The 14,715-nt window shown below is 38.2% G+C and overlaps 1 protein-coding gene across 1 annotated transcript in view; it reads left to right on the forward strand.

Moving 5' to 3' along the window:
* Positions 1 to 11,221, forward strand: part of brinp2 (bone morphogenetic protein/retinoic acid inducible neural-specific 2) — a 146,943-nt gene extending 135,722 nt beyond the window's left edge. The window contains exons 7-8 of the mRNA XM_056239485.1: positions 7,412 to 7,634; positions 9,912 to 11,221. Coding sequence (XP_056095460.1) covers positions 7,412 to 7,634; positions 9,912 to 11,031 — 1,343 coding nt within the window. The 3' untranslated portion in view covers positions 11,032 to 11,221. The remainder of the gene's footprint in view (positions 1 to 7,411; positions 7,635 to 9,911) is intronic.
* The last annotated feature ends 3,494 nt before the right edge of the window (positions 11,222 to 14,715 follow it).

Below are 14,715 nucleotides of genomic sequence, written 5' to 3' on the forward strand. Positions count from 1 at the left end.
TAATTTTACTTAAACCAAGAATACCCAGGCTGCAATATGGTCATGTACGCTTTTAGAAATCTGTGTCACTTTTCATAGCATGGCAGATAAATCTTTTAAAACCGACTATAAAAAGACATGCTTATATGTTTAATGGAATTGAGTACTCTTCTGTGGAATCCACAGTAAACATGTTTTTCTTCTTTCAATCTTTTTCTTTTTTTCTCTCTTGTGTTGTGAGTGTACTTTTGCGACTGTGGATATAATTATAAATTTACGTTATGTCGGTCCACAATGCTGGCTGCCTATATTTCACAACATACGAGCGAGCATTTCAAGTGTTTTATGCTCCTCTCCAGACTTTGATTGGCAAAAATTACTGTCTTAGTTAGGATTGATCTCCTTTATGAGATTTTGGAGGCTGAGACCTCAACAACACAGCTTGGCCTTGCTGAAAGCACACACCGGAGTACCATAAGCAGCGATCGCAGTGCACAGCACCAAGACAAAGAGGCTAAAGGCTCTATATTTATGGCTCAGGTTTCAGCAACAGAGAGAGAGAGGGGAGTATATTTCAGTGACTGCTTTGGAGCTCTGATGACAGCAGGAGTGGAGGAAACAGTATTTTATCAGAGAAAAGCTCAGGCGACGGTTCATTCTTATTCTAAAAGCTATACAGACTCTTTCAACAGGTTGCCATCTATGCATTATGATAGCATTCCTCGCTTTGCCTTTCTTGTTTAGCATTTAAAGAAAGATGTCGCATTGCTCATTATTTTTCTTTGTTGGACGTAAAAAAAAATTCCTTGGGGTTTTTATGTTGAATGCCACAATGGCAAATATACTGTATATAAGTGTTGTTTTTTCACAGTTTTAGTCATAGTTTTCGTCTTTCAAAGTAAATGTTATATTCATACGTTTTAGTCAAGCTAAATGACATCTAATTTTAGTACAGGCTTACAACATTTTGGTTACAGAGAAAGTGCAAAATTAAACTATAACAACATGTGTAAACTGCCCTTGTGAAAACCTGAGCTCTGACATAGCATCATAAAGACGTACTGATTTAAAAATAAATAAATAATAATAAAAGTAATTTATTATTATTATTACAGAACAATGAACATACAAGCCACATCATACATGAGAAGGGTTACAGTTTAAATGTAAAAAGCTATAGCCTACTAATTACTGGTGACATGAGTACTCGCATATACATCACTGGCATTTATCAACAGACTGATATCAGTGAATTAGAACAAATTTGATAAACGGACAGCACTACAAATGGTCGACTCTCAGGTCAGTACCAAGAGCAACGTTGAGACACCCAGTGTCCGTGTTTTAGACGCGCTGCTATGTTCGTCTTCACAACTGGACATACACATTCTGACTAAAACGTAGGCCTAACTTGTGGTGCGTTCTATTTGTCCAAGTGCAACAATCGTAACTTCAGAATGCAATATGGCTGCTCAGTGCAGTGAAACAGTAGTAAGATACTGTTTATTAGCACTTCTGTTTGTCTGTACACACAGTACTATCTAACTTCTATTTGTGGACATGATACTTAGGCATTATCTATGCAAAATATCACTTTTTTATGTGTTTGTATTCTTAAAGAGCAAGCACAACAAAGGTTTGCCTGGACGCGTCCATCTTAGTTTTGCTACCTGTGTACTGGAACGTGGTCACCTCGGGCGTGACATCATTCCCAGCTCCTAATTCCTTCTTCCGAGGTAAACGTTGCATTAGTTCAAGTTCACTTCACATTATTTTGAGCAGATGCAAGTTGTTTTAATTAGTGTGATTCCCTTTTGTACCATCTTTGTTATTGCAGAAAAAATAAATACGTTTGTTAACAAAGATTTTGTCAGTGATTTTGCATTTCAGCAGGGTGTGGTTTGCGTGTAACTGGTTAGGGGGGAAATAATGCAGCAATTTCACTGACGAGATTAACATTTTGTATATACACAAAACCAACTTTTGTTTGTCAGTAAAGAAGGATGATTCAAAGGCTTGGGCTGATGCCTAGAAATGTAACAACACATACATATGTGGTTGTCATTGGAATGTGTTAAATCGGTGAGTCCATGAAAATCTGTCATTGTCTGATTGCCAGGCTTATTTTACTACCTCGGTTCCTTCCACAGACTTGAGACGGTGTCTTGTTCATGTCACAAATGTCTTCTTCTGCAATTACAGGGAAAACTCAATTCTGTATTAATGTTCAGGGAAAAAATGTGCCCGGTTGACTGATTAACAGAGCAAATGTCCTTCATTTCGTTCTAACACTGCGAGAAATGTCTAATCAGGACCCTGTCTCTAGTCAGCATCTCCAGACGAGCCGTAATTCAGCCATCCCGCCGTTACCTGTGCTTTGATCAATCTGTGAATTATGCCCTGTCCTCTGGGAGCCACCACATTTTTACCGGCTTTAAAATCATATTCCACTTGGAGATATAAAAGACGTATAGAGGCCAGGCGGCACTGTTTGTTCTGTAGGGTGTCCGGTAAAGATAACAAGAACGCTCCCTCCCATGAAGAGCGAAAAGCGCTCATTTGAATATATTATACAGGTGTCCTGCTTTCTTGTTGAGAAAAAAAAAAAATCCAAGCAATAATAAGCTGAAGGGCAGAAGGTACATCCTTGATCTGTCTTCTCTGTCCTGACTTAACAGTTTAATTTATTTTTAAACAGTTATTTCAAACGACTGTAAACAAAATGCAACTTCTGTGGAGTTTGAAGCTGATAATTATGTTTCTTTCTATTTAGATGCAAAACAGTTCATTACAGCTATAATGAATTTGCGAGCCCTATTTGCATCTGATGAAAAAAAAATATGAGGCCATTTTAGGTAATTTCAACAATATCGCCCGCATCTGCTTTCAGTCTGATATCAAAAGTTTAAGTTCCTCAGTGCGTATACTTGAGAATAGTTTGCACCGCACTGATGGTTTGCTTATAATTACAAAACTAAATCAGGCCATACCTGCAGGGACGCTTGGCTTGGTTAGACAGCTGTCTAACGCTCAAAAAAAGGCAGATCACTGGAGCTTTATGCACAAACTGAACACATTTAGCTGAAGTCTAAGAGGCACTTTGAAACTGAATATCTAAAATAAAGGAGAACTCAAATAGTTGCACTGGGTTTGTGTACTACAACTACAGGTAAAGAGATTTCATTTCAAATAAATCGTGGCTGTCTAAGAAAAACTTTGTTGGAGATCTGATAGTTTTGTAGTTGACAGTCTATAGTTACATCAGCAGACAGCATTGATTCCTATTCCTCCAACTGTCTTTGTAGTTTTTAAAGTCCATACCATGTGGAGATGCAACACAGGATGCAATATAAGAAATAACTGTAAGGTAAAGTGTAAATGTCAAGTTTTCTCCTCCGTGATCCAAAGAAAGGGTTGTTGTTGTTGTTACAGGATAAACTCACCATGTACACACAACTACCTTGTCTATTAAAGGGACCTAATTCTGTACAAACACACTTGAGAATTGTCACCTGTACCAGCGGTCTGGCCTGCGCTACATCTGCATGAGAACAATCTGTGTTATGTGTGTCTTTAAGTGAAAGTCAAAATTTTCAATGTAGTCCCTTTTTTTGAACCATTATATAATGAGCATGATTGCGGTTATGTTCTTGAATGTGCATAGACAGCAGTAAGTTCCCATCTCTCCTTGTTCATAGAAATTTGAGGTACTAATGTACAAAATGAGAATGTGTTTTGAGGAAAATAACCTCATCATTCCAGCTGACATTTTAAGGAAGGGCTAAATAGTCCATAAATTTAAACATATTGTCATAAATGCCAGAATATGGCAGAAAAGGGAAGAAAAGTTCACATTGTAAATGTGCCACTGTGAATAATGAAATATCCGGCAGAATATGGGCAAGAAGGAGATAAAGATATGGGGAAAAGATGAGAGAGAGAGAGAGAGAGAGAGATTCGACTGTAAACAGTGGAAGGCAAAATAAGGAAGGTAGAGTGAGAAAGAGAGAGAGTGAATGAGAAAATCTAATAAAAGCACTGCTGCATTTGGCTACAATTTATGCCGTAATGTGGGAAAGGGACGGTAGGTTATGATCAGGTACAGAACGAACCGCTATGGTTTTATTGGGTTGCATTATAGCATACCACAACCCTGATCTCAGCCCCTGTAGGCTTATGTTTGGAATATACATGTACATATTAAATGCTTGCTTTTTTATCATGTAATGAAAGCAAGTGTGCTGCAGATCAGATTCATAAAGCGATAAAGCATCTGTGCAGATGTAAGAATCATCTGAATACAATAACTGTAAAATGAAATGCTATTGAGCTCATTCAGTCAAGGAACGCAAAGCCTTTATAACTAAATGACCAAACTGAATCATTTGTTTTTAATAAGAATATTGATATCATTTATCAGATAATGGCGGAACATACCTAAAAAATTATGTGCCAGTGAATAACAAAAAAAAGCAAAATACTGTAATAAAATTTTTAAAATGAATAACTAATTTTTAAAGGGTACCTATTATGCAAAATTCACATTTACATGGTGTAACATAAATGCGTGTCGGCAGTATGTGTACACAACCACCCTATAATGGTAAAATTCCACCCACTCCATTTTAATCCCCATAAATCATAAGCAGTGTCTCAGAATAAGCTGTTTGTTTCTATGCAATGTGATGTCAACGGGTTTGAAGGTCCAAATTGCAGTTTCAATGCAGCTTCAAAGGGCTCTACACGATTCCAGCCGAGGAATAAGGGTCTTATCTAGCGAAACGATAAGTCATTTAAAAAAATAAATTAAAAAAATGTGTATTTACTTTTTAACCACAAATGCTCGTCTTGCACTAGCTCTGCGATGCACATCCACGACTTCACGCATTACGTAGTCACGTTGGAAAGGTCACGCGTGACGTAGACCCAGTGTTTACAAAGCGAAAAACTCCATCTCATTTTCTCCTCCAACTTCAAAATCGTCCGACATTGTTGTTTTACCTTTTTTTGTAAAGGTCGTTTGACTTAGTCTTTGCACGTTCGCTTTGTAAACACTGGGTCGGTACTTCCGCCTACGTCATGCGTGACCTTTTCAACGTGACTACAGAATGCATGAAGTCGTGGACGCGCATGAGTGAGTATATTATCAGGAAAACTAGAAGAAATTGTTGCGCTCTAAATTGACAAAAAATCTTTTTTCTTCAGGTGCGTAGAGTCACAGGACTATGGAAAACGAGCAAGGTGGCTGGCGCACACTGGATTCAGTACAGACTACAGAAGTCTAATGCTTCGTTTTTGCATCGTTCAAAAAGTGCAAATCGAAAGTGAATTAAAAACAATTGAACTGGTGCACTGAAGATAGCAATGTGATGAAATGTTTCATCCTGCTCACTTGAGTAAATTATCAGGAAATTTTAATTCTGAAGTAAACTCATCCTTTTAAGCATTCAAGAAAAAAATTGTTCTTATAAAAGCTACTTAAATTATTCAATCAAGAGCAGTGAGTGATTTTGTTTTTCTTTTGTTGTTTGATTCATATAATAATTCATTACATTTATATAGCGCTTTTCTAGGCACTCAAAGCGCTTCACATGGAAGGGGGAATCTCCTCAACCACCACCAATGTGCAGCATCCACTTGGATGATGCGACGGCAGCCATATTGCGCCAGAACGCTCACCACACACCAGCTTACTGGTGGAGAGGAGACAGAGTGATGAAGCCAATCAGTGTGTATATATATATATATAGGGATGATTAGGAGGCCACGATGGACAGAGGCCACTGGGCAAATTTGGCCAGGATGCCGGGGTTACACCCCTACTCTTTCGAAAGACATCCTGGGATTTTTAATGACCACAGAGAGTCAGGACCTCGGTTTAACGTCTCATCTGAAGGACGGTGCTCTTTGACAGTATAGTGTCCCCATCACTATACTGGGGCGTTAGGACCCACACAGACCACAGGGTGAGCACCCCCTGCTGGCCTCACTAACACCTCTTCCAGCAGCAACCTGGTTTTCTCAGAAGGTCTCCCATCCAGGTACTAACCAGGCTCAGCCCTGCTTAGCTTCAGTGGGCAACCAGTCTTGGGCTACAGGGTGATATGGCTGCTGACAGACAGGGTGATATGGCTGCTGACAGTACCTACTGCTATATATGCTGTTAATATTACACTGCTTCCACTGTAATACACAGATATAATAAACACATGTGATTTCTTTACTTGCTGTTTACGTTCACAGACATAACCTTGTGTGCATTTGACAGTTTAAGTGTAATAAGACGTGAAAGAGAACTTACGTAGTTTAAAGGGATAGTTCGCCAAAAAATTTACATTTTGTCCTTACTCATCCTCTAGTTGTTCCAAACCAGTATGAGTTTATTTCTTCTGTTGAACACAAAAGAAGATTTTAAAGGATAAAGAAGACAGTTGGTAACCAGACAGTTGACACCACCCATTGACTTCCAAAGTAGGAAAAAAATACTATGAAAGTCAATGGGTGCCGTCTGGTTTACTGTCACTCATTTATCATTATTATTAGTTTTATATAACCAACATCACATTAGCAAACAACATGATTATGCACTGCCAGACCACCCTGTTAATTGTAATGCAATGTTGTGACACTGGTCATTGTAGGCTTTTCTTCTGCTGACAGAACACATGCATAGACAAAATGACAGGGAAGAGAAGAAGAAAAACGGAGCTTAAACTGAGCTTATCTGACAGTTTAAGCCAATGCTAATGTTATCTCTGTGATTTAGTCTTGTGTGTGGGAGCCTATGGGCTCAGCGCTCGCAGGATCATTGCACATTATAATGCCCTGTGACACCAATGGAGCTCTTTCTGCATGGCCTTACAATGAAAAAAGTCAGGGGGATAGGGGTTCGTCTCCTCAGAGCTGCGCAAATGTCTTCATTTCTCTCCATTTTTGAGGGATGCTAATGTCTTTTTAAGTGGCCCAAATGCATTTCTAGAGAACTCGAATTCGATAATTCTGCTAATATTTCACTGTTTACAGCTTGTACAACATTTTGCAATGGAAGGTGTTGGGAAATTCTGTTAAGAATTATGAGTTTTTCATCTAAACTGTCTGTGCTGAAGACAGATTAGCTTGTCCTTATTTCAAGTAGTGATCAATCAACAGTGCACAATGATTGTCAAAAGTTTTAATAAAACCTCACTTTGTGTTGCTGCTATATAGTTTGGTGATATGTTGTGAGTCAAGTGATTAACGTTTTTGTCTCTGCTGTTTTTTCCCCAACAACACCCACAATGAGTCGCTCGATAACTCATGCATTCATATCATGAGCCATTTCATGTCCTCTTATTGAAGCTCATAACAGCTCGATATAGTTTATTCACCTTCTCCAAGGTTTCACAGTAATAATAACCATAATAACATTTCTTGCTCTCCTTCTGTTTTTCAGATGAGTTCAAGGCCTTTCTCAAGAAATTGCCAACAGATCATTTTTTAAACACCTCTGCCGTCTTAAAGTTCTGGACGTCAGATCTGGTGCTGCAGAGACGTTATGGTCTGCTGGAGGCGAGCACTAAAGTGGTGCTGGGAAAAGCCATCAAGATAGTGCGCAAACTCTTCGCTCTCAGCAAGCGCTGTCCTACACAGCCAAAGATCAGCCTGCCTAGAGAAAGGTACAAGGCCATATGATCTTTTGTTGTTGTTGTTTTTGCAAATCATGTAAGGGAGCATGTGCATTGTGGGTTTTAGAAAGCATCAATTAAACGGATAGCTCATCCAAAAACTGAAACTTCTTTCATCATTTTCTCACCCTCGTGTCAGTTCAACCTTCTATGACTTTCTCTCTTTCTTCAGTGGAACATAAAATAGGATATTTAAAAAAAAATGTCAAAACAATGAAAGTACAGTGTTGTTTTTTGACCCCATTGACTTTCATTTTTTATGGACAAAAACATTTCTTCATAACATTCCTCAAAATAACGTCTTCCATGGTCCATAGAAGAAAGAAACAACAAGTTTGGAACAACATGAGGGTGAGCAAATGATAACAGTTTATTTTATTTTATTTTTTTTATTTAATGATACAGGTTTTTTTTAGCTTACTTTAGCATTCAAACATTTGTCTTTGTGGTTCTGTGTCTATAAGACAGTTGGCTGTTTCACTCTCAGTATATACAACATTGTGTGGTTTATTTAGACTAGGGCTTAGAGGCATTGAAGCTGCACTATTGTGTGGTTCACAGGACAATCATTTTTGATTATGGAAAGAAAAAGTTGCTGGATATTTGAATTTTTGGGAAAAACAAAGAGATGAGAAATAAGGCTGGATGATATTAAAGTGAGTGAACGTTGTGCCTCGTGGTGCCTGCATAGAGTGAACATTTCTGAAGAGTGGTCAGCCGTGCGCACACTATAATCAAGAGCTCCATGCGAGGGACAGGTTGTAGTTAGCATTCTTCAGCTTGAAGACTTTCACTCCATTTAGACGGCTTCCACCTGCGTCTGCTTGTACATGTAACACTGCACAAGGAAAAACACACTAGAATTAACCCAAACCGAGAGTGGAATCATTTTTGTTGCTTCATTAGTTTCATAAACAAAAGTTTTATTACCCTAGAATGCGATTTTTGGAGGTGTTTTTCAATTTAAAAAATGGCTTGATATTACATGTGTTTCTTATAAATCTTGAATGTGAGTCTCTGTAATGTCATGTACATATTTGTTGGTCGTACGTTCAGAAAAAAAAAACTTTTAAAAAGACAAAAGCCAATCTTTATTCTATTCTATTCTAATTCTATTCTTTTTATCAAAAAAGTGATTTCATCACTTAATAAATACAATACTAGTCAAAAGTCTGTTTCATGAAAATGATGTCATTACTCTGAAAAAGATCAAATCAGGATGTCTTTTCTTAAAAAAAAAAAAACTAAAACCAGGTCATTTTGATCACCTGTGCACATTTTGATCCCCTTTGCATTCGGTAGGTTAGTTAAGCATGAAGTCGAGGGTTAATTTCATGACAAACAGTGGAGCTATGTAAGTTTGATGTTCCCCAAAAAAGTTTAAGAACTTCATCGCTATGTCTGGCCAAGTCTGAGATGGCCACAATTAGTAATTTCAGAAATGCAGTTCTATTTGTTTTATGATATTTTCAGTTTATTTGAATGGTAAAAAAATATATATATATTTTAACATACAACTGATTTCAGAGAGATTTCTCATCAAAATAGAATATTCAACCACTTAATTATTGAACCAAGCTGAACCAAGATGCAGTTCTCTGAGTCAACATGAATATATGAGCACTGCTCAGTGGTTTATTTACCACCTGAATTGCATCTTGACATCAATTGCTCTCATGAAAAAGAAGAACATGTTACATTAGTGGATTTATAAGATCATTAATGAACTCGAGAGTCCAGGACAAAAGGAAGGCCAGATGAAATGAAATCCCACAGGGAGGCAGCCAACAGAAAGGACATGTGATGTGAGAAATTTTGTTTCTCTATGCATGCCATTAAGTATGCGTCAACAGTTGTGAAGTGAGTTGCACTTAATAATGGAGAGCATTTATTTAAGCGAATTGTCTCTCACTAAATTGGATAAAAGAGAATGAAAAGAATGTGCCATCTCCTCACACACATCCCCAAAGGCTTTTAAGACTCACTTCCTCTACTAGTTAAGAACAATTTGCATTTGTCAAAGAACAGGCCATCAGCACTCGATTAATAATCGTATCAATCAGCAAGAGGAAATGAATGCCTCATTTACCACAAAGAAAATAAGGCTGATGTCAAGTTCTGACTGAACAATTTTAGCATGTTAGCTGAACAATTTTTCATGGCGACGAAGCCCAGAAATCTTTCGATTTTATCTTCATTTAGTAAATCCTAGCCTGTAATTTTTTCAGGAACTAATCTTGTCGGTAATTATTACCTTCTCTCTTGCAGAACTCTGGGTTTTTGGCTCAACAAAGCCCAGTCTCTGTTGTATTGCAGCGAGCATGGTGTGCACGGCACCTTCTCTGAGGAACTGCAGGGCTGCATCTGTGCCGCAGAGCAACGCGCTGTCTGCCAGGGCTCCGTGCCATGTAGGGTGGGTGAGGGGACCCTCTGCTTGTCCTGCGCCCCGGACAACATCACCCGCTGTGGCACATGCCTCCCAGGCAGCATCCTCCATATGGGCTTCTGCCGCCCCAACATCGCCAACTCTTTAGACCACTACATCAACTTTGACTTTGACATGCCAGACGCAGAGATGCGTTACCTTCTCCAAAGGCTCGATAGCCGCATGGAGGTCCATGCCATCTACATAAGCAACGACGTGCGCCTGGGCAGCTGGTTCAACCCGGCGTGGAGGAAGCGCATGCTGCTCACCCTCAAGAGCAACAAGAACAAGTCCAACCTCATCCACATGCTGATGGGGATCTCTTTCCAGATCTGTTCCACCAAGAACAGCACGCTGGAACCCGTGCCTGCTATCTATGTCAACCCCTTCGGGGGCAGCCACTCCGAGAGCTGGTTTATGCCCGTCAACCAGCAGGACTTCCCAGACTGGGAAAGAACTAAATTGGATGCCTCACTCCAGTGCTATAACTGGACCCTCGCTCTTGGCAGCAAGTGGAAGTCCTTCTTCGAAACAGTGCACATTTACCTGCGCAGTCGCATCATCACTGACGATCCTGCCGTCAATGAGACGCTTTTTTACGAGCCGCTGGACCTGGATGACCACTCGGCCAACCTGGGCTACATGAAAATCAACAGTCTGAAGGTCTTTGGCTACAGCATGCACTTTGATCCAGAGGGGATCAAGGACCTGATCCTGCAGTTGGACTACCCGTACACGCAAGGATCCCAGGATGCGGCCTTCCTAATGCTTCTGGAGATGAGGGACCGCATCAACCGGCTCTCTCCGCCGGGAGCCCAGCAGCTGGACCTCTTCTCCTGCCTGCTGAGGCACAGGCTCAAGCTTTCGTCCAGCGAGGTGGTGCGAATACGGGAAGCACTCCAGAGTTTTAACACCAAGCTCCCCAACTCCACAGAGCCAGAACTCAGCCAGCTGTGCAGTTAGTTCAAATGAGCCTCTGTTGTTCATTTGTGCCTGCCAGTGAGAATGTATTTGTAAATGTGAAAGAGAGAAAAAGAGAGCAAGGGAAAATAAATTTATTGTCAGTGTACGTGTAAATGTTTGTGGATGAGATTTTCTTTGAACCCTCTTCCTTTGGGCAGCAATTGTAAGAAGCAGAATTTTTGATTGTAACCGATACCATGCGGTAGTATACCACCGATAGTATACCATGCGGAAGCCGTACGTTGCCAGAATATTCCCTTGCTGGGAAAACCTTGTTGGATCTAGCCTACAGTCAAACCCACATAGTGTCTTTGAGTAAGGGTTCCTTTTGAGACTATGTGGGGTTTTCCTAAGTGGACTGCCTATGAACCTTGAAAAAGAACATTTTAAGTCAGAATATATATCTACGGTTTCTTAGCAGGTATGTGCGGGTGCTGTAGTTATCCTTGGTGATGTCATTGTTCGAGATGGAGAATCAACAATAAGAAGTCTATTCTGATGTAAAGTATCGGAGCACAGTGGTCCAACAGTTATAACAATCAGCAAAGATTCAAATTCGTGCTTTTCTATTCTATCTGGAGTTACAAATCCTGTATTGTGAGATCTGTATATCTGTATTTAATGTGGGACTGAATTGCCAGAATGTTGGATATAAATTCCTTTGTATTCAGAGATATGGCTAAACCAAAAGGTAAACATGAAAGCAAACTGAATGGCTAAATTTCATTACAGGTTTTTTAATGTTTATTGAAATCTCTTTTGAGAAGGCAACCTTAAAGTTATGGTACACGCTTACAATATTGTTTTGAAAAGGTTTGTTGGCCGCTTTGTAAATACTGCTCATCTCATTCAAAACATGAAAAGCTTCACATTTGCTTCTTGGATATATACTGATAAACACCCGTATTTGTACTTTTTGAAAGTGCAAAGACCAAAAAAAAAAAAAAACCACACACTTTACCACAAAACAATTGCCTTATGAAGTGAAGTCTCTGTTCTGATATCAAAGCACACTTGGCTGTATGTCTCTCGCTTTAAGAAAAAAGCAAGAAACACTTTTTTTCTTTTTCTTTTTTCCTCTGTAAATGTCCATTTTTAATTGAAGTATTATATGAGGAGTGCATTACGTGTCATCTATGTGCAAATACAGAGTTACATTTACATCACCTGATTCAATAGCTTTGTTTTACTACATTTCCCTGCTTTTCTATTAGACATATGATGATGTGACGAGGCGTAACTGTAATACATGAATTCGTTTTAGTATACCTCTACATCTAGAGGCAATTATTTCCACTCAGCATTGAATAACTGTACATGTACTGCTTAAGTGTTCTTGATTAAGTTGCTTGGGTTGTAGCATTTGTCAACACGAAGAGCCACAGAATTACAGCCTTTGACAACACAGAGCATTTATTACTGCTTTTTATATAAAACGGGAATGTGTGGAAATGTCTGAAAATTGCATATATGCATCAACATAAAAAAGATCAGTTTTCTGTCAAGGTAAGATGGATCGCTCAATATATGAGGAGCAACTTTTACAGTGCGCGGTAAAAAAAAACTGAATAAAAAAGTGCAATTTATGCTGTTGTCATGGAGAGCTGTAGGACCTTCACATAGTCTTTCACGATATATATATGTGACTCAACTGCAAAGGGGGAAAACATTCTCACTAAATTCAGAAGATGGAAATCACAGGGAGTCTGTAAATATGAGTTGTTTATCTTAATGTCTAAGACAGGAATCAGTTTTCACCCTTCAACAAATTGTCAAGACAGTGAAGGGCGTCTAATCAATCACAACAGCCCTATGTAAACTGGCATAGCCTCCCTCTTGAGAAGGCATAAACTATCTGAATATTTCTGTATTTCATGATTTATTATGACTAAACTGCCTGAATTTACAATGTTTTTTTGAGACACACTTTATAATAACTTTTATGAATTAAGTCATAAATAAAATATTTACATACTTTACACTACTGTTCAAAAGTGTGGGGTTGGTAAGATTTGTTTTATGTTTTTGAAAGTCTCTTTTGCTCACGAAGGCTGCATTTATTTGGTCAAAAATACAGGGAAAAAATATTATAACAATTTAAAATAAATAACTTTTCTGTTGTTTTCTTGTTTGTTTTTTTAAATGTAATTTATTTATGTGATGGCAAGGCTGAATTTTTCATTGTCATTACCCCAGTCTTCGGTGTCACATGATCCTTCAGAAATCATTTTAATATGCTGATTTGAAAAAAAAATATTATTATCAATGTTGAAAAAGTTGTGCTGCTTAATATTTTGTGGAAACCGTGATACTTTTTTTCAGGATTCAACAGCATTTATTTGAAATGTAACATTGTAAATATCTTTACTGTCACTATCAAATTAATGTGTACTTGCTGAATAAAGCTATTCATTTTTTTTTTTTTTTAAACTGTTACTGACCCCAAACTTCTGAACTGTAGCGTATATATATATATAAAGTTATAAATATTAAATTAATATGTACAATAATCAGTATTAACTATTGATCTTTGAAGCATATGATGTACTGCTTAAAAAGTTATTAAATAGTGTCACCTTTTTATCTCATGGATTTGTGAGATATATAAATCTTGGGTTAATATCTCACTGTTTTGTACTTGGAGTTTAGAGATTGAAGTTTTTTTGATCCTACAATCTAATATATTTCTGATTAAAATAGCCTAAGCTGTCATGGTCTCATTCTTGTTTATTACGCACAGTTGACTGAGAAAGCTATTATATTTTTCTGTGCAAAGGCATGAGATGAAAATAATTTACCGTGGCTCTGACCATCTACTGAATGTGTTGTAATACACTCATTTCAAAGTGAACGTACCTATATGTCTAACCCAGCCACCTTTTGGATTCCAGTTTTTACTATTTGTTTTCCTTTAGCAAATTTGATGTTAACATGCACATTCCCATCAACACAGGCCAGACATGTTTAAGATTCTTTACTGTAACAGTTACAAGCAGCCTTGTTTTTTTTTTTTTTTTTTTTTTTTTTTTTTTTTTTTGCTTCTCAGATACAAACGATTCAGCTTTTCTAGAAACATGTAAAATGTGACCTACTTTCAGGCTTTCTCTGCACGCCGTTTCAAAAATAAAATGGGAGGCTTTTCAGAAAAACGTTTGAAAACAAGTTCTCATTAGCATTCTTTGAAGAAAATATCAACAGTAATGCTGCAGGAAAGAGGCAAAAAACAATTATTTGTAGTGAAATCATCGCATTAATTAATTTCACCCTGTAGTTATTTACTTAGCATGCTCTGAAACAAAATGGCATGTTGTCAAGCGAATACAACTCCTGGAGTTTGAGGTATCCGTTGGCGTCATACTAGTCGCTGAGTCAACTTAAAACACATCTGAATGCTATTTCAGGACATTTAATTTCTTGATTCTGTTTGCAATCAATTTACCCCATCCCATCTTTAAACTACAATTCTGTGCTGCAGGTATAGTCAGACAGCTTTACCATGCTGTAAACATCAAGTGACTGAATTTGTATCTCGGCCATTTCATAAAAAGTGGTGATGAATTTATTATGCCTGTACATCCAGCAATTCATGAATAATGTTCAAATAAGATTTAATCTCAGAGGGGTCAGTGCAGAGTCCTGCCTTCAGCCTCCATGCATTGCCATAGTGGGATGTTTATTTGTTTG

Source organism: Rhinichthys klamathensis, unplaced genomic scaffold (assembly GCF_029890125.1).
Source record: "Rhinichthys klamathensis goyatoka isolate OS25496 unplaced genomic scaffold, OSU_Roscu_1.1 h1tg000566l_1, whole genome shotgun sequence".
NCBI classification, from domain to species: Eukaryota; Metazoa; Chordata; class Actinopteri; order Cypriniformes; family Leuciscidae; genus Rhinichthys; species Rhinichthys klamathensis.